We start from the raw sequence: 26,900 nt of genomic DNA, 5'->3' as shown, positions 1-26,900 counted from the left end.
CTTGGTCCCCTCCCGCCTCCGTCTGCCCTTCAAATGGGAAGGGGCGGGGCCAACAAAGCAGGGGCGGGGCCCCGAGGAAAGGGCGGAGATTGTGGCGCAGAAACCTGGAGTTGAGTGGGGCAGCTGTCACAAGAGGAACTGGCGTGTTCGCGGAGCTGGCCCCACCCCTAGAGCGGGGAGGGGCTGGAGGATGGGTGTGTAGATCTATCCTGCAATCTTCGTGTAGACCTACAGCCAGGCCCTCTTGCTCCTGCTAGGAGTTGGGGGTTTTATTTTAAAAGCAGCCATTAGCCCAAAATCCCATCCCAGATTACCCTAAAGCAGTCCAGATCAAGGGTCTACATCGCTCCACTCTTTTAAGACCAGAGCTTTCTTCCAGCAAAGAAGTCCTAGAATCCGAACCGATGGCCTTGTGCGAGAACATCCGGAAAAGGTGAGCTAGATCAGGAAGTGGACTGTGAGTTTCAGCCTCCAGTGGGTCCGACTCCCGGATCCACTGAGCCTTTGTGGGTGGCACACTCACTGTGATAAGACGCTGTAGAGTATTGATGTGCCAGTGAAGAAACAATTGCCAAATAATCAGACTGTCATCTTAAGACACGTCCTGATTTCCGATTTTTTTTTCTTTCGTTGTCTTTTGAGACAGTTTCTCTATGTAGCCCTGACTGTCCTGAAACTCACTATGTAGACCAGCCTGGCCTCAAACTCACAGAGGTCCTCCTGCCTCTGTCTCCCAAGTGCTGGGTTTAAAGGCATGTGCCACCACGCCTAGTACAGATTCTTTTGGCGGTGAAACCTGTCCTGGAACTCACTCTGTAGACCAGGCTGGTCTCGACCACATAGAAATCCGCCTACCTCTGCCTCCTGAATGCTGGAATTAAATGTGTGCACCACAACCACCCGACTTTCTTTCTTCTTTTTTTTTATGCAAGACTTACTAGAATTAAAAATTAAATTCAGTAAGAATAGTATACAGCAGTGGAGCAAACATCAAGATTTAGTCTCTCCTGCCATGACCAATGCAACCCTAAGTCCAGAGTGTGTTCTCTGGACGTCACCTGCTGCATTTGTATGGTTTCTTGTGGCTGTGACAGCTGATGTCCACCAAACGCTGTCTCAAATTCCACTTCCCTTCATCTGTGCTGTGTTGCCACTAGTTGCCATCTTCATTGTTTTCCCTGCATGGTTTCAGGAGCCTCTTGACTCATCCTTTTCCATCTGGCCCCTCCAAACCGTTTCTCCTCATTCATTTATGCCTTATGTTCACCTCACAGAAAGTCAATGATTGCTTACAGTTCACATTAAACTTTAGGGAAATAAACAAATGAGAGCTGCGTTATTTAATAAGCTACAAGTGAGGGAAAAGCTCGTCCTGTCGTCAAGAAAAAGGCTAGTGTTTAACTTCCGTTGAGTGTACAAGTGGTATATGTGCACGTGTGTGTCTGACTGTGCATGCCCGTGTGCACTCGAAGAGGCCAGAAGAGAGTGTCCTCTCACTCTCAAGAAAGAATATCTCACTGAACCTGGACACAGGCTGGTGACCAGCATGCCCTAGGTAAGCATGGGGCCGGACCTGGTTCTTATATGTGGGTGTTAGGGAGCTGAATTCAGGTCTTCATGCTTGCACAGCCATCACTCTTACCAGCTGGCCCATCTGCCATGTTCCCTTCGAATCGTGTGTGTGTGTGTGTGTGTGTGTGTGTGTGAGAGAGAGAGAGAGAGAGAGAGAGAGAGAGAGAGAGAGAGAGAGAGAGAGAGAGCGCACATGCACAAGAACACATGGAGGTCAGAGGACAACTTTTGGAAGTTCTCTCCTTCCACCATGTAGAATGCAGGGATCGGACTCAGGTCGGCAGCCTTGGCAGAAAGTGTTCTTCCCAGCTGAGCCATCTCACTGGCCCCTTTATATTCTGGATATGTTCATGGTAAAATTGTTTTCTAGGCAAGACTAGGCTTTCATCGGTCCTTATGCCTACAAGGTGTAAAAAGAGGGGATATTAAGAAGTTAAGTAAATGGAACTAAATACTTTTTGGGAAAACGCAGGACTTGTAAGATCAAGTATCAGCTCTCCCACTCATCACTGGGGTTATGAAGTTCCAGGAAGTGGCTGGAATATGACCTCATGTCACCTGAAAATGAATAGACTGCACATGTTCAATCTGTGCAGTTTAATCTCTTAATATCTGTGACTACTTCTTGCCAAGAGGGTCCCTAGCTCACACACGGGCGAGATGTCACCCGTGGCTGATTTGATCGAGGAGGAAGGAACACAGCACAAAGACCAGGCCATTATTGTTCAAACAGCAATGTTTAGTTGTACAACAGAGGCTAGCAACATTTACATGACCAGTCTGAATGTCTGTTGGCTTGTTTTCAATTGGGAAATTCAACTGGAATATCACCAAAACATTGGTTGGGACTAATAACATTTTAAAAATGGGTCGTTCCTGCATCCCCTAGGCTTGGGCCTCTTGTTCCATCAGGACTTGTAGATGAATGGCCCACAAGTCACCAGCCTTTGAGCAAGTTGTATCTAGGTGGAGATGGCAGGGGAGGTGGCCAAGGGAGGGTTTCTATAAAGACACAGTGTATGGGGCAATGGCAGCCGACATTCACAAACATTCATGCATCTGTTGGGGGCTTTGCCCTCCGTCGAGAATTTTCCATTAGCCCATAGTGACCACCTGTGGTCAGGCTAATACACTGCTCACATTAACAGGGTGGGAGACTGGCCGGGCGCTGGAATGCTCAGGGTAGGTGGGAAGAGATCCCTCTTATTGCTAAATGTACAAAAGGGTGCTATTTTCCCGCCTAGAATGTATAGCTTGTGGGTTTGGGGTGGTTCATGTGTGTGTTTAATTCACTTTTTTCCCCCTTGTTGTTGTTTGGGGAACAGGAAGTCAAACCCAGCAACTTCTTTTCAGGAAAACCACTTCCCAAATGGCCACATTTGGAGGGAGAGGGGGTAAAAGAGGTTGTTTACACACACACACGCACGCACACACACATATACACACACTGGGCCAGACACCAGTGGTGATTTAAGTGACGCTAGCCCTCTTGCTCCCCAATCTCTGTAATGAATCACCCTTATACCTTTAAGCAATGAAGGAGACACCCTTGTCCCACATGGGGGCTCACACAGCTGACCTCAATGACTGACAAGCAGAAAAAATCGCTTTCTTGACCGTTTAAGGGAGCCAAGAAGAGTACTCATGCAGATGAATGGCTAGGGAGCAATGCCGGTTCCCTTGGAGATGGTTACAAGTCGCTGGAATGGGCTTGCAAGGGCAGGAGAAGCTCTCGGTGAGTTCCTTCTCTCTACACATGGGCTGGGGCTGCTGACAGACGATGGAGCAGGGCAATGGTGGCTGGCAGGAACTCCGTTCCAGTAGGAGGAGAGGAGTCATTTGGCTAAATGGAGGAAGCTACTGGTCCTAAATAGGCAGCCGGCCCCTCCCACCTGCTGAGGGCTGAGAGGGGTTGTGGTGGTGGCTGGACAAGCACAGCATTAAAGAGGGCTTGGCCCTGCAGCAAGAGCAGCTGGAAGGAATGAGGGAGAAGCAGCGCTTGAAATGGCCTTCATTCAGCAGTGGGACAGGGGGTAGCTGGCACAGGTGGAAGGGCAGTGACCAGGAGGCCTTCTCCCTGCAAGGGGAGTTGAGAACGGTTGAGGGCGTGGAGACCAGCAGTTTGCAGCAAGCACATCAAAACAGCTTCTCCAGGGAGAGTGAAACCATCCATAGCTTAACGAAGGGTCAGGCACCATTCTGCTACTTAGCCTATCCAACTATCCAGTGCCCACCCTCCTGATCCCTGCTGGCCCTAGGTGACCTCGCTGGAGTAGCCAGGGAGCTCCAGAACACTGCTCCCGCTCTAGCTGACAGGTGCCCACTTTGGAGTAACTTAAGGGAAAATGAGATGAGGAATGAGGGCTAGATAAGTAAAGCTAAGGAAAGGCTAAGACCGTAGGACTGGAGTCCCATGATCTGATCATTCCCTCCTCCTTCACTTGGTCCACTGAATCATGGGATCCATCTCTTTTGTTTCTCCTAGCGCCTGAGTGATAAAGGACTGTGACTATAAATGGTGGCGTTCATTGAGGACCAGTTAAATACCCAGGCTGGACCAGGAGATGGGATAGCGCATAAGAGCAGTGGTAAACAGAATCCCTAGTCTCTTCCCTTTCCCAAGGCTGTTTTCCTTAAAGCAGCCTTAGAAACCACGGGAAGAACAACTTGTGCGCAAGAAGCAGTGGACATGTGCATAACTACAGGGCTCCGGAAAAAGGCAAGAGAAGGCCAAATGTATGGTTGTGGATGTTCCTGGGAGTATCTAGAGGATGGGAAGATGGGGAAACTGGGTCGGGGGGAGAGGGGAGAAGCAGGAAGACAGACAAATGAGAACAGAAAGAGTGAGTGAAGTTTACATGAGGCGAAGCCACAGAAAAGCCAGCTTAACATAGAAGGATCTAGAGAAAGGGAACTGTGTCCTAGAACTTGTCTCTGAAGCCCTGGGTCCCTAAAAAATTCTATATATCGTTTCTGATGCTTCAGAATTAGTTAAAAAAAAAAAAAGTCATGTCCTCCACCCAAAAGCTGCTTCACTTGACCAGTATGTGTGTTTCCTTGAACAGAACACGGAGCAGGCAGCCAAGTTCCCCCTTTTCCCTAGGCTACTCCCGAGTTCAGGGCAAATTTCAGTGCTCAGCTGCAGAAATTGGCTCCTCTCTTCCCTATAGCTCTGATTTCTCTGGCCATCTCAGTTTGTATCATCCCATGCTTTTACTTGTGACTTTATTTTTTGAATATTTGTTGATTTTTATCTTATGCATATAAGAGTTTGTCTCCATGTATATATATATATATATATATATATATATATATATATATATATATGCCAGGCTTGTGGAGGTTAAAAGAGGGCGTCTGATCTTCTGCAGCTGGAGTCACTCAGTGCAGTTGTGAGCTGCCAGGTAGGTACTGGGAACCGAACCTGGGTCCTCTGCAAGAGCGGAATTGCTCTTAAGCACAGAGGCATCTCTTCAGCCCCTAGCTGTAACCTTATTTTAGGGCGACAGAAAGTCAATTTAGGAAGTAGGCTGGGCATGATTTCTAAATATAGAAATGAAGCTAACAGATTACTCTAAAAGGAAGCGAAAGGTCAGAGACAGGCAAGAGAGACGGAGGAGGTAGGAATATATGAAGAAAGGAGGTAAAGGAGGCGGAGCAGGAGATAGGGAAGAGGAGACAACCAGCCAGGCTGCAAACATGGGCAAGGTGAGCATAGAAAGCAGTGGTCTGCAGCACGGTGTTGTTGTTGATGGTGGCCTTGACGTAGACCCAAGGGTGGAGCTCCATTTCCAGGCACTAATTCTGCAGGAACCGCAACCCCCCCCCAGCATTCTTCCCTGTTCCCCATGACCTTTCTTTTCCTCTGTCAAGAAGTCTAGGCCACCTCAACTTACACCGAAGGTTGTTCCAAATCCCCGCACCCCACCATGGGCTAGCTCAGCCACCTGTCTGTGAAGAACACTTGCAGCCTCAGTTTGTGGGTGGGTCAGAAGAAAGAAAGGGTTGCCTGTGGCTCACCTGCTCCCAGCATTTTAAAATAAAACCTTCCCCAGACCTCTTGAGTGAGGCGCACAGCTTTTTGTTCTGGAGCACAAGAGAAAAGGAGACAGAATGGAGAGTCATGGAGAAAGCAGACTAACAAAAGACTTTCCAGAGAGGGCAATGAACTTACCGCACCCCTGAGCACACACACCCAGGCTCTCTCTCTCTCTCTCTCTCTCTCTCTCTCTCTCTCTAACACACACACACACACACATGACAAAATATTCCACAAATACCAGACAGGCCTTTGGGACAGAGCTGACAGGAAAAGGTGGCTGGAGGTGGTGCCTAGGATGTGTGTGTGTTCGGAGAAGTGAGATATGCATGGCAGCTAACACAGAGAAGGGGCTCATCATGGATTACTGCTGTGGCTTTCCTCTGTGTCCACGCTCACCGGAGGGAGGCCTCCATTGTCATTGAGCCTCTTGGCCCTGTAAGTCTCATAATGGATGTTGTGGGTGACTTCTTTGAGGTCCTGGAGATGAGTCCTGAAGGACACAGTGAGAAAGAGAAGGGGATGCAATTACGGGTTGGAAGATGAGGGAAAGATCCACCTCTGAGGCTACCACAACTCTTTGGTAGACCGGACCCAATGACTTGGCCCTACTCCCAAGGACCAATGACATCTCTTCAACCCCTCCTTCTTTGAGACAGGGGCTAGAACTGGGCCAGAAAGCTCTGTCAGAGAGACATGGAAACTCAGGAAGTGAATTTGGACAGATGACCCTCAATCCAAAATAATTAAAACTGCCACAAGGGGAGGGGGAGAACATCTTACCTGATGACGAAGTCTCGAAGCAGGGCAAACTCACAGTGGTTGAGGTTTTCCACTATGGATAAAACAACAACAACAAAAAAAAAAAAAAAATGGGTGGGTGTTTCACTAGTGCACGGCCCAGAGGTGGGCAGCTTTAAAGAGAGCACGAGACGCCAGGCTGTGGTGGTGTACACTGTTGGTCCCAGTACTCGGGAGGCAGAGGCAGGCTGTGAGTTCGAGGCCAGCCTGGTCTACAAGAGCTAGTTCTAGGGCAGCTAGGGTTGTTACACAAAGAAACCCTGTCTCAAAAAACAAAGACAAACTTGTGAAGGTCTAAGATGACTGAAAGAAAGGAAAACACACAGCAGCTCATAACTGAACCAGCTCTCCAAGGTCAGAAAACGCAGCTAAGAGACGTGGAGTGACTGCTGTCTGCAAACCACACACCAAGAATGGTGGGAAGAGAGGATACTGCATGACTCTGGTCTCACAATGTGTATATAACATTTTCATCCACATTTTATATTATTTTTTATTTTTATATGCTTTGGTGTCTGGGGGAGTTGGATCCACTGGAACTTGAGTTACAGACAGTTGTGAGCTGCCATGTGGGTGCTGGGAATTGAACCTGGGTCCTCTGGAAGAACAGTCAGTGCGCTTAACCACTGAGCCATCTCTCCAGCCCCCTCTCATCAATATTTCTAATTCAAGGTGAATAATGAGATAATGCTACTTTTAAAATCCTGAGGTACTGGGTGTGGTGAACACGGCGGCCCACCACTGCAATTCCAGCATTTGGGACAAGGGGCAGAGGATCATGCGTTCAGGGCCAGCCATGGATACAACAGTAAAAACCTGTCTCAAAAAAACACTAGTTAAGGATTTAGCTCAGTGGTAAAGCACTTGTTTAGCACAGCGAGGCCCTGAGTTCTGTTACCAGGACCACAAACATTATTGATAATGAACAATCCAAGACAGTGGAGTAAATCTCAGTTTGGGAATCAAAATATCCAAATTTGAAGTTCAAGTTTCACTAGCACGCAAAAAGTGCTGGATTTAGTCTCCAGCTCAGCTGCTGGTGGTGGGTGGGGACTGTGTGACCTTTGCAAAGCGAAGCACTTGTCCGAGATTCATGTTCTGAAGACAGGAGCACCTGCACTCCTCACAGGGCTACCATGTTGAATAAAGGGTTGTTCGTCTTCTTGGTTTGGTTTTGTGTGGACTGCAGGAGATGGGACGCAGGGTCTTACACACGTGCAGCAAGCGTTTTGTCACTGAGCTACTCCCCAGCCCTGAGTGAGACCCTTGAAGCAACTTCTTGAAAACTTTTGGATTCATCATATCCCACCCAAGGTCACATCTATTCATAATAAATGCTAGGACAAAGACAATAGCTGAACCACCCTTTGGTACTTGGCCAGGTCACATATGAAAACCTTTCTCTGTTTTTTTTTTCCACCCTTGATAGTTCCCCCAGGTTCTAAATTCATTTGACAGGCCAAGTCATGGCCACCTGGTCACAAGTTAAATGGTGTCACTGCTTGCCAATAAGCTCCTTATCGGCAGCAACTGGCTGGCATCAATGTCCCAGAACAGCACTTTGACCTCCTGATGATTAATAGCTGCTCTGGATAGCCACTTCTAGGAGACGGACTGAATTACCTTCAATGATCCCCCACGGGGTTTTTCTGCCGAGGACCCTCTTGCCATTCACTTGGTACTCCTTGTCACTCCCCACCACAGCGAAGGGCATGCTCTCCTGCTGGATGTGGGGAGAGCACAAAGCAACACACATGCTCAGTCCTCTTCTGCAAACCGAATGTCCAAGGGCAGGATAGCCTTTCACAGCTTACTCTGTTGCTCATTCAATGATGCTCCTGGGGGTAAGGGCAAGACTCCGCCCCTTGAAAAGGCTGAGCTGGGACTCGGGTCCTGACTACACTGTCGTCTGGCTGGTTAGCCTCAGTAAGCTGGCTCTCCTTCCACGAGAGAGCCCTTTGTATAGTGCATTGTGCTCGAGTACATATTTTCCTTTGATTTGGAACGGCTCTGTGAGCTAGCTGGGACAGACTCTTACAAACGGCACCTCTCCCTGCCCCGCAGGCGCCAGCCAGACTCCAAGATGTGTTCTGTGGCTCCCATGGAACCTACTGGCAGATGCCCAGGTACCGAATTCTCAGGGCTCTAGGCTGCTCTGCTCTATCAGGGCAAGCACCTGAATATGTCTGCCTGGTGTGTGTTTGTTATTGTCGTCAAAAAAAAAAAAAAAAAGCAAAAAAAAAAACAACTCATGTTTTGCTTAACGGCTGAAATACATTCTGAGAAAAGTTCATGGGCGATTGTGCCACGGGCAAACTCATGGCCTAGACGTACACAAACCAGTAAAACAGTTACCACGTCACCAGATGATATGATTGCAGGGAAGCCCTGTCTCATGCGGCCCAGCCCTTCACTGACCAAAAGCCCTTCATGCAGCACATGGATACCATATGTAAACTGAGGACATAGGTGTGGACCTGTTTTCAGAAAATTATGCCAACTGTGCAGAAAGATGACATCAGTGAACTGCTTTGGCATCAAGAATGGTCTTTGGGCTGAGAGTGCAGGTCAGTTATCGAGTGCTTGCCTAGCATACCCAAGGTCCTAGGTTTGATCTGCAGCCCTGCACAGTGTGTGTGGGGTGTGTGTGTGTGTGTGTAATAAAGCAGAATGATGGTGCAATCCCCAGCACTACAAAGATAAAGGCTGATAGATGTGACACATATTTTAACATTTTAGCTTCCTAAACTGTTCCTTTGTAGACATTTAAGATTTATAGACGTCATTTTTAAGGTGATTATCTGAGGCTGGTGAGGTGGCTGGATGGATAAAGACACTTGCCACCAAATCTAACTTGAGTTAGAGCCACAGCAGAAGAAGAAAATTAGCCCCTGAAAGTTGTCCTCTGACCTCCACACATGACACAGGGACTCCCACTCCCTCACCACCCCAGTGAGTAAATTAATGTCACTAAAAAGGTTTTTTTTAATGCCAGGTAGTGTTGGCACATGCCTTTAATTCCAGCACTTGGGAGGCAGAGGCAGGCAGAGAGTTCCAGGACAGCCAGGGCTGTGACACAGAGAAACCCTGTCTCAAAATAACAAAAGCAAAACAACCAGAAAGGGGGAGCTTTTTTAGTAATGACATTAATTCAATTGTCTTTTTCAGCCGAGTATCTGTCCAACTATAAGGCATAAAGGAATTCCGCTAAATTGTTCAACTTTCTAGAAGAGTCCAGAAGGGTCTCAAAACCAAACCATGAATGGAGATTTGTCACAGATTAGGTTGGGTTGGAAGTGGGCTAGGTTTGTTATGCAGAATCACAGAATTATAGGGCAAGACCTAAGAAGTCATACGGCCGATGGTCTCCAAACCTAGTTTCCTGATGAGGCCAGAGTCACAGAAGGTATCTTAGCATGTGCTGGGGCAGCAGAGCTTTGTGCCCACAACACTCAGCCAAAGCAGTTCTCGTCTAGTGGTTTGTATGTTAGAATTCTAAAGTTTTTTGTTTAAATTTTTTTTCTACTTTAGTCATAAACTGATTGGCCCATTAGCTCAGGCTTTTTATTAATTCTTATAACTTGCATTAGCCCATTATTCATGTTTGAAAAATTTAATTACATATAGTGTGTGTGTGTGTATACATGTGCACATGCATGCATGCATGTTTTATTTCAAGTGTCTACTGAGATCCGGGAGCAACTTTTGGGAGTCAGTTCTTTCCTTCGGCCACAGAGATCCTGAGGATCCAACTCATCAGGCAGTCAGCTTGGCAGTAAGCACCTTTACGTGCTGAGCAATCTCATTGGACTTCAGTTGTTTTTTTATGTAGTTCTTCCAGGGAGAGAGTAAGCTTATAAGCCACTCACCTAGTCTAGCCTCTGTATTTTACAGAGTGAGAAATGAGGTAAACTTAGCCTAGAGCATAGATTCCCCTTGGTACTAGCCCAATGTTTTCCCTGCCTGGTGCCCCATCACCTGATACAGAGGTTTTGCCAGGTCCTGGGAAGGAAAGGGAAGCTTTCATATCATCTGGTGGTGGGCAAGACTTTACAGGAAGCCCTGCTTGTGGGTTCACAGTCCTAGTGAGGGTCACCGTCTTCCCCACTTCCTGAGGTCTGGGTTAGATGGCATGACATGGAGATATGGTAGGGAAAGCAGGAGAAGGGCCCTGAAGGCATATCCCAGAGGCACTGGGCCGGGAATCTGTGTGATGCAGAGGGCCCCACACACCTACCCTGATTTTGTCATTCTCTGTCTTGTCCTCCAAGTCCTCATCAAACTCTTTCTGAGGGTAGAACTCAATGCCATTTACTTCAAGCTCTTTGCGAACCTAGAGGAGCAAGGCAGTACAGCATTGATGATCCCCAGGCCCTAGGCCACAGAAAGATCCCAAGAAAAGACACAGCCCAGCCTGAGAGGAAAGAGGAGGAGGGAACGCAGGCTCAGGCCCCTGGGGTTACAGACAGACAGCACAGCTGTATCCAGATGTCACAGACCATGCTCATGACCTTGTCCTTCATGCTCTGCTCTCCTTTGCAAGGGAGGTAAAGTCCACCTCCAAGACTCTCTATTAGCCCTCTTTCAAGACCAGCATAAGTCCAGGACTTCTTCAGTGCTTTTGTTGGTTTCTTGTTCTTTTCATCCCATGAGTATTAGCATACTACTGTTGGTTACTGGTGAGTGTAGTCTTTCAAGTAACCTAACACTGGAGCAGTGAGATCTCGGGTTCTCCGTGATGAGTATATCTGGGAGCCTTTGCAGACAAGTATGGAGGGTGAGGAAGAGGCAGTCTGGGAACTGCATGGGCGTACCTTTGGTCCAGGAACTTCTAGCCCTTGCCTCCTGGATAGTTAAGTGGGAAACTGGAGTAGGGTGGCAGTGGGAGCCACAGCAGGAAGGGAACGGCTCAGACCCAGAGGAGGGGAAGGAACCCCCAGACAGGAAAAGGGCAAAGCGGCTGCTCACCCTCTGCTTGAATTCGGACTTCTCCTCCAGGGTCATGGTGTCAGCCTTGGCAATGACAGGGATGATGTTCACCACTTTGCTGAGGTGTTTCATGAACTCAAGATCTAGCGGTCGTAAGCTGAGGCCCAGAGAAGACAGGAATGTCAGAGGCACCAACCCTTCCCGACTCAGCCCCTGCTCTCTCCACACCATCCTTGGGAGAGGACTGGTCTGGGAACCTAGCTGAGGCCATGCAATTGCAGCCTCTCCTCTTGCACATGTCCACCGCTTCAGTGCCTGCTGCATGTCTGCAGCTCCATCCTCAGCCCATCACAATCAAGCTCCCCCTCTCCTTCCTCAGTTTCTATGTAAAGCATGTCTCTCCTTGAACCCCCTCAAATCATTCCATGACACCTTTTCTGACCAAACAATTTCTTTCTTTGGGGGACATATATGGATGGCCCTTACCAACTGAACTCTTGTTAATGGGCTCATTTCAGCCCCCACCTTCCATCCCACAGAGCCAGGCTCTGGAGCCCCAAGTCTAGTTTGCAGTCTAGGGAATTCATTAAGTCAGATTGTCTTATAGGTCCCACTAACTGTGGATCAAGGTCTAGGAAAAGCTAAAGCTACCGTTTTAGCTGAGGCAGGAAAAAAAATCTCAAATTCAAGGCCAGCCTGGGCTACAGAGTAAGTTTAAGGCAAATTTGGACAACTAAGTGAGACTCTGTCTTAAAAAATAAAAAGAGGGCTGGGCATGGTGACACATGCCAGCACTTGGGAGGCAGAGGCAGTCAAATGTCTGAGTTCAAGGCCAGCCTGGTCTACAGAGCTAGTTCTGAGACAGCCAGGGCTACACAGAGAAACCCTGCCTCAATAAATAAGTAGAGTAAATAAATAAATAAATATTTTTTAAAAGTTAAAAAAAAAAGAGGACTGGAGTATAGCTCAATGGTAGTGTGCTTACCTAACACATTTAATTCTCTGCACTCATTCTTAAAAACAAAACAAAACCAACAACAAAAAAGCCCTCATTTTATTGAGATCAAAGTCTGACCCAAGGGTATTATTTCACAATTCAACGTTGGCTGGATACCCCTGGCTCCTTCAAAATTCAGGGTCTACCTGGCTGTGTCATCCCCTCAAAAACTTTAGTTCTGACCCTGCAGATGGGGCTTAGGGAGACACACTGCCCTGTAGGAAGGTGGCTAGAAACACCACCGAGATCCCTGACTTCTGCCTGCTCCCACGTTGTTTATCATGGGACCCGTCCGCCACTTACAAATTAAGTTCCTGGCACAGCCTTCATCTCTGGATGTCTGGCTCATCCTGTGGAAATGGCCACTGTCTGGATACCTACAGCTAAGTTCCACATCTTGCCTAAATACCAGCCCCAGACCAGTAGCCCTGATTTTCCCTACTTTACCTTTCTTGCCCCTTCCATGCCCCAAGTCTTGGCCAAAGCAAGTATCTGTTGAACAAATGAGGTGCCCTCTGCTCAAGTTCTCTCTGGTGGTATAGCTGGGTTGTGCTGGGATACCAGTGACCAGTGTGGGGGAGAGAGGGGCAGTGATGCTCACCTTTACTTTCTTTCTTATGGAAAGCCTGGGGAACCCTAAGGTCACAGGACCATGACCTTCCAGTCACCAGGCCCTCCCCAACTAAGTCCAAGTATGGATTCTCCAGCCCTTGGGCACAAATGACACACACTGGATCCCGGCCAGTAGTAGGAGTGGGTCTGGTACATACGAGTGTCCTGTGGGGGAGATGAAGTAAAGGCAGCAGTGGACACGGGTGTCAGGGATGCGTTTCTTCCTGGCGATGTTCACCTCTTCCTTCAGGAACTTCTCATACTGCTCATTGATGTATTTCTCAATGGGCTCCCAGCTGAGGGGCAGGGGGAAGCGCAGATGGACAAGACTCAGTCAGGTCCCAATCCCCTCACACCCACCTCACGTTCTATCCTCCCTTCTCTACTCAACGGCCAGTTCTGCCTCGGCCTTCCCATGGATGGCTTTCCATGGATGGTTAGCAAGGGTAGCATACCCCCAGGAGACCCAGCTTCTTTCCCAGGAGAACACAGGTAAGCCTCAATGGGAATGAATCTGCATTATGTCCTCCTCGCAGAGTATTTGGGGAAGAAATCACAGAAGCAGACACATACCAGTTTTCATTGTTGATCTGGTCCCCGAAGCCTGGCGTGTCAATGACTGTCAGCTTCATTTTGACACCACCTTCCTCTATCACTGGAGAGAATAAAAAGAGCATCCGACAGGTCGATCCTATAGTTGACCCCAGGAGCCCTACAGTCTGCTGGCCAGGAACACCCATACTTCTGAGCAGCAGCTGATATATTAGTCAAGTCAAGGTGACAGACTTCACCTCCACTCTGTACTCTGTGACTCCCCCTATGGCTAGAAGACCGTGTTCTGCTTCTTCTGTGTCTACATCTAAATCCTCCCCGAGCTTTATCACCTAGTTCGAGACCCACCTCCTCCAGTTCTACACACACACACTCCCCACTCCCACCTCACTGTCTAGCCCTAGCAGCCTATGGAGTCTGCACCAACAAATTTGGAGTTTAGTTCCACTCTGCGGTTACCTTTCACATCTTCTTCCCCAATAAGCCCCCCTTTCTCTTGCTTGGCATTGGCCCCCTCAGAATGATGCCCACAGAAGGCATCCTGGACTAGCTCTCACCATGCCCAATCGCTTTGATCTCTACTGTCTTAGGGATCTTCTCCTCCCGGTTCCAGCTGGAGGCCTTTCGGCTCACTTGGGACTTGAAGAGTGTGTTGACCAGCGTTGACTTGCCCAGTCCACTCTGGCCTGCAGCAAGGGAGGAGGAGACGGAGAAAGGGAGACAGGCCGCACATCTACCTCCTGAGTCGCAGAACCCTCCTGTGAGCTTACAGGGCTCCAGAGCTGTGGTCCAAGCCAAGCCCTATTTGAATGCCCCTTGGGGATGAGCATTAGGTAGGAATGGCTGTCCGTTCAATGGAGAGGAGCCTTGAGAAATGGCAGCTGGATTCCAAGTTCCTTCATGGGCCCCAGGACCACTGGGAGAAGGTACAGCTTGTGCATTTGTGTGGTATGTGTGTGATACAGTTTTCTGGTTTGGTTTGGCTTGTGGTTTTGCTCAACTTAGCTTTTCCATCTTTAATGGCACTAAAAGTGAGAACAGAATAACTTTGCATTCAGATCCGCCTCACGGTGCATGAGCCACGTCCACGTCTGTTAATAAGATTGGTCTTTGTACCCCTTGGTGCCGGGAACTGAAAACCAACGCACTGTGCTCGACCGTCAGGTCTTTAGCATAGAACTAAGTCCTTGGCCTCCCTAATGGCTCTAAATCATCCCTGTGCATCTCATAGCAGAGCTGTCTTCCTCCCTAGCTGAGACATCACGTGTGAGGCAACACAGCTACTAAATGATCTGATCTTTCAGGGCTCACGCCCCACGAACCCTGCTTTTTTTTCCTTATAAACTGCTTTATTCTAATTTTATGTTTATTGGTGGTTTTCTTTGTATGTGTATCTGTCTGAGTGTGTCAGAAGCCCTGGAACTGGATTTACAGGCAGTTGTAAGCTGCCATATGAGTGCTGGGGATTGAACCGGGGTCCTCTGGAAGAGCAGCCAGTGCTCTTAACCACTGAGCCATCTCTCCAGCCTTCTGTCTTTACATTTATTTATTCTATATGTGTATGTATATGTGTTAAATGCTCACATTGTATGTGTGTGTGTGTGTGGTGCATGTTCTGTGTGTGTCTGTGTATATGAGATGTACTATGCTGTGTGTATGTAGTGTTCTCGCTGCTTTGGGCTTGCTATGTTATACCTTTAGGCCATCGTCTCTTCACAGATGGGTAATGAAGGAGGGAACTGGCAGGGACCAGGAACGGTGACTAGAAGCAGTTCTCATCCTACCTGAGGACTGGCAGAAGCCGCTTAGATCGTTATGTTAAAAGGGCTCTACAGGAAAGAGCACGCAAGTCAAGAGCCTCCCTGTGTGCATGAGTAGAATGTAGATGGGAATTGGTAAAAGCTGAGCTGGAGCAGTTCCCAGCCAGGATAGAAGTCTAAATTTATCCCGAGGTTAAAAGAGTTAGGGAATTAGGATGGATGGTTCAATGAGTTCCGCATGTTGGGAAAGCCGCTGGGTGCTAGTGGACAATGAGTTGGAGAGGAAAGGAGATGGAGAACCAGGAGAGCCCATGTCACCCCAATTGGCACAGCTGTAAAGGTCCACGAACCATCTACATCTACTGCTTTTTGTTTTGTTTTGATTTTGTTGTTGTTGTTTTGGTTTGGTTTTTGGTTTTTCGAGACAGGGTTTCTCTGTGCAACAGTCCTGGCTGTCCTAGAACTCACTCTGGGCAGGATGGCTATGAACTCACTGAGATTCGCCTGCCTCTGCTTCTCAAGTTCTGGGATTAAAGATATGCACCGCCGCGTGGCTTGGCTACTTCTGGTTCTTAAGCTAAGACTTTGGTGCCAGACAGCCAACATCCATGTCAGCTCAGCTGGTGGATTTGTAGTAAAATACCTGGATAAATCTACCCTGGCCAAGGTTCTTCTTCTGCAGATCAGCACTGAGTCAGGTAGCTGCAACCACCCAGGTGAGCTGGCCTAGAGTAGCCGTGGGGGATGGGCAGAAGCTGGCAGGCCCCGGAGATCTTTACATGGTTAAAGGGACAGGCTTGTTGACTGTATGGGAGAAGAGGGAGCGGGGAGGCTGCCTCACTCCATTTCTACACCCAGTGAATGACTCGGATGAAGCAAATGTCCCTTCCCACTACATACGGTGACTCACTGACACTACGCAGTGACTAAGACCCTGGAAAACTTTGACGCTTTAAGGTGTGAACAATGAGACCATCTTTCACCCAATCCTCTCACAGCTCTCGGGGATGGGAAAGGGCTGACGATGCCTATTCCACAAACCTAAAAGCCAGCTCAGAGTGATGAAGAGGTTGCCCGTCTCTGTTCAGCTAGTGGTGAAGCCGGGCTGGCCACCCACCCCAATCTCCCATCCTCCAATCAACCGGTTAGGAGGAAGAGACCAGACCTTTGGGATCAGCATGATGAAATCCTCCCTCCTAGAAAGAGCTCACCCTAGAGAAGCCAGGCCATTCTGGGGAAAGAAATGGGATCCTTGGCGCTGCCCACCACTAGGCCTCCAGTGACCCCATGGCTTTCCATACCAACGACCATGATGTTGAAGTCAAAACCAGTCTTCATGGTTTTCTTGCGCATCTGTTCGATGATGGTGTCGATGCCGATGTAGCCTAGCAGGTTGGAGTTGATGCTGACTGGCTTCATGGGCACCGCCGGCTTAGGCCTGGGCTCAGGTACCAGCTCTGACATAGCTGTGTCCGTCCTGGCCTCTGGGAGCCCTGAAAAGTCAAAGTGGGAGGAAGAGGCAGGGTGAGTGGCAGGAGAACAAGGGTTTCGTGGAAGGCACAAGAGTATCTTGATATGGGGTCGCAGAGTTGGGACTGGAAGAGACCATAATTTCATCCAATCTGGGTCCCATACTGTGTAGATGAAGAAAACACTGAGTCCCAGGAGGAAAGGGGGACAGGGACTTGCCCAAGAACACCGTTTAGGTCAGTTGCAAAATCTGTACCAGCACCGGGTTCTCCAGTTTGCTTATTATCTAAAGATTTATACATTTTCATCTTATGTGTTGTCTGAATGTAAGTATGTCACCACGTGTATTCAGTGCCCACAGAAGCCAGAAGAGGACACTGGGTCATCCTGGAACTGGTTTTACAAACTGTTGTGAGCTGCCACACAGGTGCTGGGAATCAAGCCCAGGTCTCTACAAGAGCAGTAAGCAGTAACCACTGAGCTATCTTTCTAGCCCCAATCAGGTTCTCCAGTTGCTGGACACATTCAAGCACATCACTGCCTCAAAGTACTGCACCTTTGTGTATGCAATCCAAGGGCTCCTTCACCTTAGCTCTACTGATGCCTGGGTAGTTACTGTCGCGGGGCTGTCTTGTGTCTGCAGGATGGTTGATAGCATCCATAGTCTCTGCTAGTTTCCAGAAGGAGTCTCTCAGATGTGACCACCAAAAGCATCTCGACAGAGTACCAAATGTTTCCTGGGGGGCAACTCCACCCCAAAAAGAGCTCTGATCTATGAAATGTCTCAGTTATTAAGATCTGCATCTTGCCTTGCCAAGCAAGGAACAAAGAACCTTTAGGATCCCAGGTCTACTATATGTCAACTGTCAATGGTCTCGCTTTCTTGGTCTTTTAGAAGCAATCAGAGCTACCTTTCTTTGCAGAGTAAGCGTTACTCCATCCTCAGCCTCAGTCTCCCCTCTGGGCCATGAGTCTCAAAAGCTGCTGTGCAGCAGAAGGTCTCCCAATACCCCCCATGCAAAGTTTTGAGCCAGCAAAGAAGGAATGAGACCCAAACAAGGACGGTACTTGCCTAAGAGGATACTTTCAAACTAGTAAGCAGCAGAAGGGGAGGCTGAGGAAATAGCTCTCTCCAGAGAAGGACAAACGTCCCCTTGGCATGCTCACACGCAGGTAAGATGTGGTGGTTCACTATCCAGCAGGGTAAGTCCTAGAAGAGATCAACTCCATTTCCCTCTCTGGAAAATGGGTGTGGGGTAAAGTGGAAAAGATCTTGGCTCTGCTATTTGTCAGTTTGTAGACTTGTGTGGGCCACTTCCCTTCTATGAGCCCGCTTCTTCCTCTGCAGAATAGTAGGATCATGACTAAGGCTGCGGTGAGCATCACATGAGATGTGATGCTTATAAGCCCAGAGTCCAGCCCCACAGACCCATGCCCTCTCACCCTTGCCATTTTGTTTTGTTTTGTTTGTTTTGTTTTGTCCTGAGATGGGTTTCACTGCATAGCCCCAACTCTAGACCAGGCTGGCCCCAAACTCACAGATATCCACCTGCCTCTGCCTCCCAAATGCTGGGATTAAAGGCGTGTGCCACCAATGCCCAGCTACCCCTGCCCTTTTCAAGTTCAGCTTTCTGGAGCGGGATTGAAACTGAGCGCATGAACGCATTTATGAAGCGAAGGTGCCCCTATCTTTGCCGCCATGCTGTCAAGAAGCTGTGCCATTTTAGAACCCCACAGTTCATGACTACCACCCTGCCTCTCAGCCCTGTGAGGAGGGTTGATGGAGCAGCAGATGGGCAGGAGGAAGTGGAAACACGGTCTCCCTCCCCATTCCCAAGCCCAGCCAGGAATCTGCTCTTATACCCCCGCCACCTGGTCCTTCCCCTGATACTGGCAAGATGGGAACCTTCTTTCCCGTGTTCCCCCTCAGGCACAGCTAAACCTGACAAAGCCTCAACACCTCCTCAGAGCCTGGCTCTGCTCCCTCTTGCTTCCCAGGAAGCTGTTGCCAGCCAGGTGGCTCCAGAAGGCAGCAGGATTGGCTCGGCCCTATGACAGCTGACTCTGCACAGCCTGAGTCCGCTCCTCCACTCCACACCCAGCTCGTGTCCCCCTTCAGCACATCTGCCCTGGGAGCCAGTGCCACGTTTCTCCTTCCTGCTGTTCTCACAGCCTGGCCCTTCTGGTTTCCTGCATGCCTGCTAGGCACATTTGGTACCTCCAGGCTGTGTTGTGACATAAGCCACCTGGGAGGCAGGCAAGGGTACTTGTATATGTGGAGGATGTAAATACGTAGAAAGCTTGTGTCCTCACCATGGCCTACTCAGCTCTGTCTCTCAGACCCTGAGTGAAGGAGGGGGCTGACCAGATGCCCAAACAACTCCTAGACTCTACGGCTGGCCTGATGGAAGTCCGGGACATAAGTGGCTCTCACTTTCCGTCTTCCAAGGAAGAGCGTTGGCATCCATGATGAGCAAGGTACAGAGCACCTACCAGCAGGTCAGCCTCCTCCCAACCATATTCTAATCACATGTCAGTCACAGGCTAACAGCCGCCACTGATCAAGTACCACAAGTACCACAGATGTGATGCTGGTCACTGTGTCACAGCTTTGCTGGAACCCCAGTGTAGTAACTTCCCCTTCTGAAAGTCTTCCCATCTGATATGGATGTCCCTCTTGGTGTGCTGCCTCAGTCCCCTGTAGGTTCTGGAGTACTTAGCATATCAGTTCATTCCAGGTCATTCCATATGCTGTCAAAGCCGGACTAAACCAAGTGCTACATTAAATTCCAAGGATACATTTGTATCCAAGACAAGGTCATTGCCCCCTGGGGGTCCATCGTCTGTGAAGGCGCCTGACAAGTACACCGGGACTTCCAGGGTACAAAGCAAATGCTGCTCTGGAGTTGGCCTCTGTGGCTCCATTCTGTGCTCCTCCCACTCCCCAGGTCCCACCAGGTCATCTTGCGATGGGCAGCTATAGAGGCATGAACCCTATAAGTCTAGGTTTTCTTCTCAGAAGAGAGGGGAATGTACCTGCCTTCCTGGGTTACCACGAAAGCCATACAAAATCATGAATTTAAATGACCTGTTACCAAATGCACACTGGTTTCCAGCCCTCTTTGAGGTAGGAGCCGTGCCTTATTGTTCCCTGTGCCCAGTGCACCCTGGCACATCACAGACACTCAACAGTGAATGACGGTTGGTGTGTGAATGAGAGCCCCACAAGGCAGGAGTCCCTTAGACACCTTTCTCCTTTCTTGGATGCTGCTTCCCATCCAGAGCACCAGGAACCTCCCCCCCAACAAACAGCTACTGTCTCTATAGGTACCCTATAGAGACCTCCTCCATCCTCTGCATCTGAGATTGGAGTGGGGCTTCCCAAGAGCGGGGAAAGAGTTCATAACAGTGCTCACAGCAGAATGCAGCTAGATGGCCCTGGTGGGGCCCTCCTAAGCTCCCAGATCCCCCAGAGCAGGGTGCATCTGTCTGCAGCACCCCCTGCTAGGTACCACCTGCCACATTAGTGCTCCAGGAAGAGAGACAGTCCACCTGACTCAGCTCTGGCCCCACAGGACAGCACACGCCATACCTAAGGCAAGCAAGGATGTAGGGCTTTCTCCTACAGGAAAATTAATGGCTTTGTCTTTGTCTGGTCCAGAGACCCCACCCTCTGTCAGAAAGATGGCAATAGGAGAAGGGAACCTTTCTAGAATGGTTACCTCCTTTTAGCTTAATGCTAGACTATCTCTTCCCTCCCAAGCTGAGGGGGGTCTTCTCCAGCTCCTTGGTAACCTGCAGCTTTTATAACCCCACCCCCACCGCAGAACCAATTCCAGGCCATCCCAGTTCCAGCCCTGGGCAGCTCAAAGAGAGAGAGAGAGAAAGAGAGAGAAGAAGAAAGGAAACAAGTCCTTCCCCCATTAAAAAAGGGACACCCGCACCACCACCACCACCCCACCCCCGGTTCTGGTCAGGAAGCCAATGAGTTCCCTTGGCGACCACCAGCTGGTGCCTGTCTCTGCACTTGGTCTCTATGTGGGGGAAGGGGACTGACGGATGTGTCAGGACACGGGTCTCTTACTGGTTGTAGATGGTCTGGTACCCATGGTTGGAGTACATGCTATGCCAGTGTGTGAGTGTCCTGGAGGGCTCCAGTAGGGGCTTTCCCTAAGCATCTGAGTCTCCATACCTCCCCAAGCTTCTGTGTGTGCCTTTTCCGGAGACTATGCCTCCAAATGGGTGCCACCTGGTATGCGTGTGTCCATGCATATGCACGTGGGGTCCTCAGCACAGCAACCCTCCCTTTGGTAGCGCTTGGGGCCGTAGCCTCCTCCCGGCCGCTGCCAGGCGCCCAAACGACAGCCCTACCTTTGGACATGAATCCTCCTTTGTCTCGTGTCCTCCGGGAGATGCTCAGGGCGCGGGGCTGCAAGGCTGAGCCGGGCGCGGGCTCCCTCTGGGCCAAGCGGCCCCTGCAGCCGGGCCTCGCCCCTCGGCGCCGTCCGCCTACCCGCCCGACCAGCCACCCAGCCGCGCCGCCCCTGCGCCCCGCGCCCACCCGGGACCTCGCCTCCGCTTGCTCGGCGCCGAGCCGCCCCTGCCCGCGCTCACCGATGCTGCCGCTGCCACCGGCACCACGTGACCCGCGTGCTTGCCTGCCCCGCCGGGGGCCCCTCCCCTTCCCGCGGCTCCCCAGCCAGCACGCAGGAGCAGGTGCCGGAGTTCGGGTTGCTCAGCCCGGGAAGGTGCCTGCATTACACGCAGTCCCTGTCTCTCTCCCTAGATCCTGTCCCCGGCCCCTTACCGGGTCCAGGACGCAGGAGATCGGTGGCAGCTGCCGGTGACCGTGCGCGTGCGTGAGTCACGCAGTGATTGGGATATTGCGCTGGGTCACCGCGGTTCTGCCCAAGCGCGGTTGCTGACAGAGCTCCGAATCAGAGAACTGGGTTCCAGGTCCAGCTTCCAGCCTGGATGCTGAACCCTATAATCTTGAACTTCCCTGACCATCCTTTACCCACCGGAAAAAATCTTTGATGCGTTGACGATGGCTTGTTGGTCAACCTTGGCAGCACAGAGCTAAGGATGACCAAACCTTCTTCACCTTTAAGGTTTTGAGTCTAACAGAAATCAAACAGCTGGTTCACACAGGTGCTGTGTAGTGCAAGCGAACAGGCGCCATGGAGATAACGGAAGATGAGGGATAATGGAAGGTGAGGGCCGACATGGATAGGCAAATGGTGAAGAGAAGAAAAAAAAATGAAACAGCAACGGGGCCAACCAAGCCCAGAGGCGGCACAGCAGTGGGCAGGTGATACCTCAGAACGCTGACTTGGGCTAAGGCAGGAAAGGTCATGGGCAAGAACTGCCCCAGCTAAAGAGGACGGAGAGGTAGGCTGAGCGAGCAGTGGGTGAGGGGTGGTAATAGTGAGTCTTTAAAATTATGCCACCAAATAGCTAATCCCTGTGGCAGTTTTGTGGAGGACGGAAGAAGGATACAAAGCGATGACAGCTGTGGGGTGTGGTGGCACACATCTTTAACCCCAGCACTTGGGAGGTGGAGGCAGGTGGATCTCTGTGTTTGAGGTCAGCCTGGTCTACATAGTTAGTTCCAGGACAGCCAGGGATACATAGATATATTGTCTCAAAAAAAAAAAAGAAAGAAAGAAAGAAAGAAAGAAAGAAAGAAAGAAAGAAAGAAAGAAAAAAGAAAAAAAGAAAGAAAGAAAAGAAGAAGGAAGGAAGGAAGGAAGGAAGGAAGGAAGGAAGGAAGGAAGGAAGGAAGGAAGGAGTGACAGCTGGTCAAGTACAGAGAAGATGCATAAATTGGATTGATAACAAACAGAATGGGATGGAAAAGGAAGAAAATGAGGACGGCAGGTTACCTGGGGATCTGATCACTGTATCAAAGATGGGTTGTGCCAGCAGCTGAGAGACGGAGCAGGGAGGGCAGCAACTGTTTCTAGAGCAGTGGTTCTCAACCTTCCAAGGGCTGCAACCCTTTAGTACAGTTCCTCGTGTCATGATGACCCTCAACCATAAAATTGTTTCGTCCTACTTCATGACTGTAATTTTACCACTGTTATGAATCATAAGGTAAATATCTGATATGCAGGATATGTGATCTGTGACCCCTGTGGAGGTCGCGAACCACTGTCGTAGAAGAAAAGGGTTCCCTGACTCTAGACATGGTCTGGAGATACCCAGGTGGAGGAGCCCAGCAGATGTAGCCTTCTGCATTTCAGAAAAGAGCAGAGCTGAAGATGGAGAGCCGGGCTCACACAGCAAGAGTGAGGACTAGGCTGTGTGCTGAGAGGGATGAGAAAGGCTTTGACAAGCCCAGCTCCCTGTTCAAGCACTGTACTGGGTACTCTCCGAGCCTTCTTCCTGTCCCAGAACCTGAGCTTTTGGAAATTTGGCCAAGTCTGGTTTCCAATTGATGTACTGCCACCATTTAACTCTGGTATGACTTCGGGTATGCCACAAACCTCTCCGAGACAGTCATAGGATTTCTAGCCTTTGTACTGACCTCTTTATAGATCTCTCTCTCTCTCTCTCTCTCTCTCTCTCTCTCTCTCTCTCCCTCTCTCTCTCTCCTTCAACTTTAAAAGAACTACAGTCAAGAAAGATTTCCAGGTAAGATTAGCCTTGAACTTCTTATCCTCCTTATCCTTTGCCTGGCTGTACACTTTTTTGGTTTTTCAAGATAGAGTTTCTCTGTGTAGCTTTAGACCCTGTCCTGGAACTCACTTTGTAGATCAGGCTGGCCTCAGACTCACAAAGATCCACCTGTCTCTGCCTCCCAAGTGCTGGGATTAAAGGTGTGTGCCACCACCACCCAGCTGATGTACCTTTTAAAAGCAAATCTCCTACAAAGTTATTTATGATTTGATTTAGGTCTCCTGGAGACCTGAGGTGGGGCTTTATCTCACCCACAGAAGCACTGAGATGGCAGGCTACTGGTAGATAAGTCACAACTGACTGAGGGTTTTGCCTGTTTTTTTGTGCTTTAGACTTTTTGTTGTTGTTGTTGTTTGGTTTTGGTCGTGGTTTTTTTTTTTTTTTTTTTTTTTTGAGATGGATTTCTCTGTGTTGCCCTGGCTGTCCTGAAACTTGCTCTGTAGACCAGGCTGGCCTCAAACTCAGACTTTCCTTTAAGCCGGACTCACCAAATTATCCTGACTTTTCAGAGAACTAAAGAAGAAGCATAGGTCATGGCCAAGAGAGGACTCAGTCTGCTTTTCCACAGCTTAAGCTGTGAACCTTCCTCCTGGTGGCTTCCCTCGGCCTGGCTTCCAGTACCTTGGTTTGGGGGACATACTGCTTCTCTTTAGCCCCTCAACCCTCGTCCCCATTTCTGTCACCCTTTCGATTCCGACCCTAGAGTCCCCATTCTTTTTCCCAACCTATAGAGACTGTTGCATCCTTGCTCCCCTAGCAACACCACCTCCCAACCAAGTTCTTGCGCTTACCTTTGGGTTCTCTGGCCAGTTCCAGCAAGGTAGGCTCGGTGGCACTGTCTGTGGCAGCATCCACAGCGGCATAGTCCTGGCCTGAGTCTGTGCTTCTGCTTGGCATTAGAGAATAGGTTGCAGCGTCCGCGATGGTCAGGTGATTGACAATGTCTAGCTTGGTTTCACCAGTGACTGGGCAGACCAGCACAACTGAATCCATGGCTGTTTCCAGTCTGCTTGTGTCCAACACAGAAGAATCTGCAGTTGTGTCCAGCTTGGCTATATTGACTCCAGCCAAAGCCATGGCTGTGTCCAACCTGGTTATGCCCAGATCAGTTTGATCTGGTATTTCCAAAGCCATGGCTGAGTCCTCCGTGGTCATAACCATGACATTTTCCAGCTTGTCTGAGTCTGCAGTTACCAAATTCAGAACCTGGCCTGGCTTGGTTGTCCCTGCTCCAGCTAAATTCATGGCTGTGCCTAGTTTGGGTGGGCCTGTTATCACCGAATCTGTGACTTTTCCTGCCTTGGACGCTATAGGTAAGTCAACGGTCATGCCCATCTTAGGAAGTTCAGTGTCTCTGACCATTCTGGATGGGTTTGGTGTGGACATATTGATAGCCAGCTCAGGTCTGTTGATGACCATTGTGCCTAAATTTCTGGCTATATCTAATTTTGTGCCTACAGCAGACAAATTTGTAGAAGGAGAAGGAGTAGCCCTTTGGAGGTACGCTCGGGATCTGGGAATACCCCTGGGCTTGGACTTGCCTCTTCCTGGAGAGGTTCTGGTTTGGACTTGAGCCACAGGGCCCGAACTCTGAGTGTGCTGAGATTGGAATGGCAAAGTCAGATGTGAAGACACCAGAGGCTTATCCCCTGAGGGTGTCCTGTTGGCTTTGGTAAGATCTGGGTTCCCATGGCCTTCAGAGGAGGTCCTGTCCCTTGGCACTGGGGCCATGGATGGTGATCTTGAAGTGGACGGCCTGCCTTCTCCATGGGTGAGTACCTCCTTGCCCAAATTGGACAACTCTTCCCAATGAGAAAGTGGGGCATCCAGGGGCTGCGCTTGGACGTTCTGGCGAATCGTTAAGGAAATAGAGCTGAGTTTCCTGGGCATAAAGCTATTGGGAGGCAGAGAGCCCAGGGGCCCTATGCTGCCCTGTTGGGACATACTCCAGGCCTTGGATCTAAGGCTTGGCTGACTGAAAGTCTGTAGGACATTGCCTTGGGGGAAGGCGTTCAAGTGGACAGTCTTCTTGATGACAGGGATGAGGGGGGACACATCTCTGGTGAGCTTTTGGTGGGTGTGGCGCCCCAGCATGTGGCCGCGGGAGAAAGATCTGGGGCCTGGAGCCCTGTGCGGCTGCATCTCTGGAGGAGGAGGTGCAAAGTCGTGGTCCATCCGGGCTGTTCAGCTTTCCCTGAGGCAATCACAAGAGAGGAAGGCAGACAAGGATGAGGTCTCAACTGTCCTCCTCCCAACCAGCAGATGGCGCTAGCAACCTGAAGGGAACTTATTTGGAGGCTTGTTGAGTCCTTAATAGAGTGTGTGTTCTCCTATATAGCCCGACCTTCCACCTGCTACAGACTGACATGCACCTCACACACCTGCCTCTTCAGCATCCCACTGTAGGCTCGGCTGACGAGCAACTTGCCCCTGACATGAGAGAACCCAGGATGGGGTTCAGCTTTCTCTTTTCTTGGGTCTGAGTGTGGCTGTTCTCTCTGGACAGCTCTGGCAGGGACCCTGGAAGAGGATTCTGCAGCAAACTAGGAAAGGACCCCTGAGCTGGACTAGTGGTGGGAAAGACGTCTGGGAAAAGCCTGAGTCAGTTTGGATGTCAGCTGTGCCTGGCATTGGGCAGCTCCTAAGCCCAAATGTGAGAAAATGAAGTCTTCTGAAAACCCAGCACGGGGCTCCTGCTGTGCCTGGCAGGGTGCAGATAAGGCTGAAGGTAAACTCGGGGGTGGGGGTGGGAGCACAGGCCAGGCTGCAAAGCTGCTCAGGTCCTGCAGTCTGCTGTTACGAATAGCCATTCGAAGGCAGGTCGAAAGGGAGATTGCTGGAAATTGGATTGAGAGTAGGCAATCTGCGGGGCGTGATTGAAGACGGGCTCTGTGGACTGTGAGGTGGGTCAGGGACAGGGTGAGAGAAGGCTGCCTGGGGACAGGGAGTTGAGAGAGAAGGGAATACCCAGACCGATCCTCCCACGCTGCCAGGTAGTCTGGTTAGATGAACCACACTCCCTGAGGTGGTCTCCAGGGTTCCCTGGGTGGCTAACTGGTGACCTCTCTGAGCTGCCCAGAACTCAGCCTCTGGGACAAAGTTATTTCCGTTATTTTCAACACCAACAGCCTGCTTGGGGAACCAGGCCAATGCTGGTGGGAAGAATTATCTGAGTGTAAGGGACTGGCGGAGGAGAGTGATGTCGTAGCCATCTCTCTGAAGTTTGGAACAGGAGACAGCAAAGGCAGGGCGCCCGGGCATCCTCATTGCGCCTTAAGTGACGTCCTCAGCCTTCATCACCAGCCGCGTATCCGTATCAAGACTGTCCAGTCGTTGCCCCTTCTCAATTTGGCACAGCCCTGCAGCTCTGACCTCTTGCTCATTGCTCACATCACAGGCCCCTGGGCACACCATGGTCACACTGCCCTTGGCCACAAGCCCTAAGATCACATTGTTCTTATGTCACCATATCCCTAGCTCCTCTGAG

At 50.0% G+C, this 26,900-nt stretch overlaps 1 protein-coding gene across 10 annotated transcripts; it reads right to left on the bottom strand.

Moving 5' to 3' along the window:
- Nucleotides 1-2,301: 2,301 nt before the first annotated feature.
- Nucleotides 2,302-25,588, bottom strand: Septin3 (septin 3). Of its 10 annotated transcripts, XM_057791455.1 has the most exons (13): nucleotides 21,104-21,340; nucleotides 17,805-17,942; nucleotides 16,564-16,755; nucleotides 14,060-14,188; nucleotides 13,524-13,605; nucleotides 13,109-13,246; nucleotides 11,381-11,498; nucleotides 10,650-10,745; nucleotides 8,036-8,135; nucleotides 6,395-6,446; nucleotides 6,011-6,104; nucleotides 5,593-5,658; nucleotides 2,302-3,649 (listed from the first exon to the last, which is right to left on the bottom strand). In XM_057791455.1, exons 3-13 carry the CDS (start codon nucleotides 16,724-16,726, stop codon nucleotides 3,584-3,586), a joined length of 1,104 nt encoding a protein of 367 aa, XP_057647438.1. In that variant the 5' UTR covers nucleotides 16,727-16,755; nucleotides 17,805-17,942; nucleotides 21,104-21,340; the 3' UTR covers nucleotides 2,302-3,583. The 10 variants fall into 10 exon arrangements, with proteins under 10 accessions (XP_057647438.1, XP_057647432.1, XP_057647439.1 ...); XM_057791449.1 differs by lacking the exons at nucleotides 17,805-17,942; nucleotides 21,104-21,340 and adding an exon at nucleotides 24,205-25,588; XM_057791456.1 differs by lacking the exons at nucleotides 17,805-17,942; nucleotides 21,104-21,340 and adding an exon at nucleotides 21,347-21,405.
- Nucleotides 25,589-26,900: the final 1,312 nt, after the last annotated feature.

Source organism: Chionomys nivalis, chromosome 17, assembly GCF_950005125.1.
Source record: "Chionomys nivalis chromosome 17, mChiNiv1.1, whole genome shotgun sequence".
Lineage (NCBI taxonomy): Eukaryota > Metazoa > Chordata > Mammalia > Rodentia > Cricetidae > Chionomys > Chionomys nivalis.
The sequence above is the reverse complement of the archived record's forward strand: the minus strand, read 5'-3'. Positions and strand labels throughout refer to the sequence as shown.

Coding starts and splice junctions, on each gene's coding strand:
- Septin3 (XM_057791449.1), bottom strand. CDS start 25,588: ATGGACCACGACTTTGCACCTCCTCCTCCAGAGATGCAGCCGCACAGG. Junction 16,756..24,204: donor ACTGGCCAGAGAACCCAAAG/GTAAGCGCAAGA, acceptor TTGACTTTTCAG/GGCTCCCAGAGGCCAGGACG. Junction 13,247..13,523: donor CAGATCAACAATGAAAACTG/GTATGTGTCTGC, acceptor CCTGCCCCTCAG/CTGGGAGCCCATTGAGAAAT.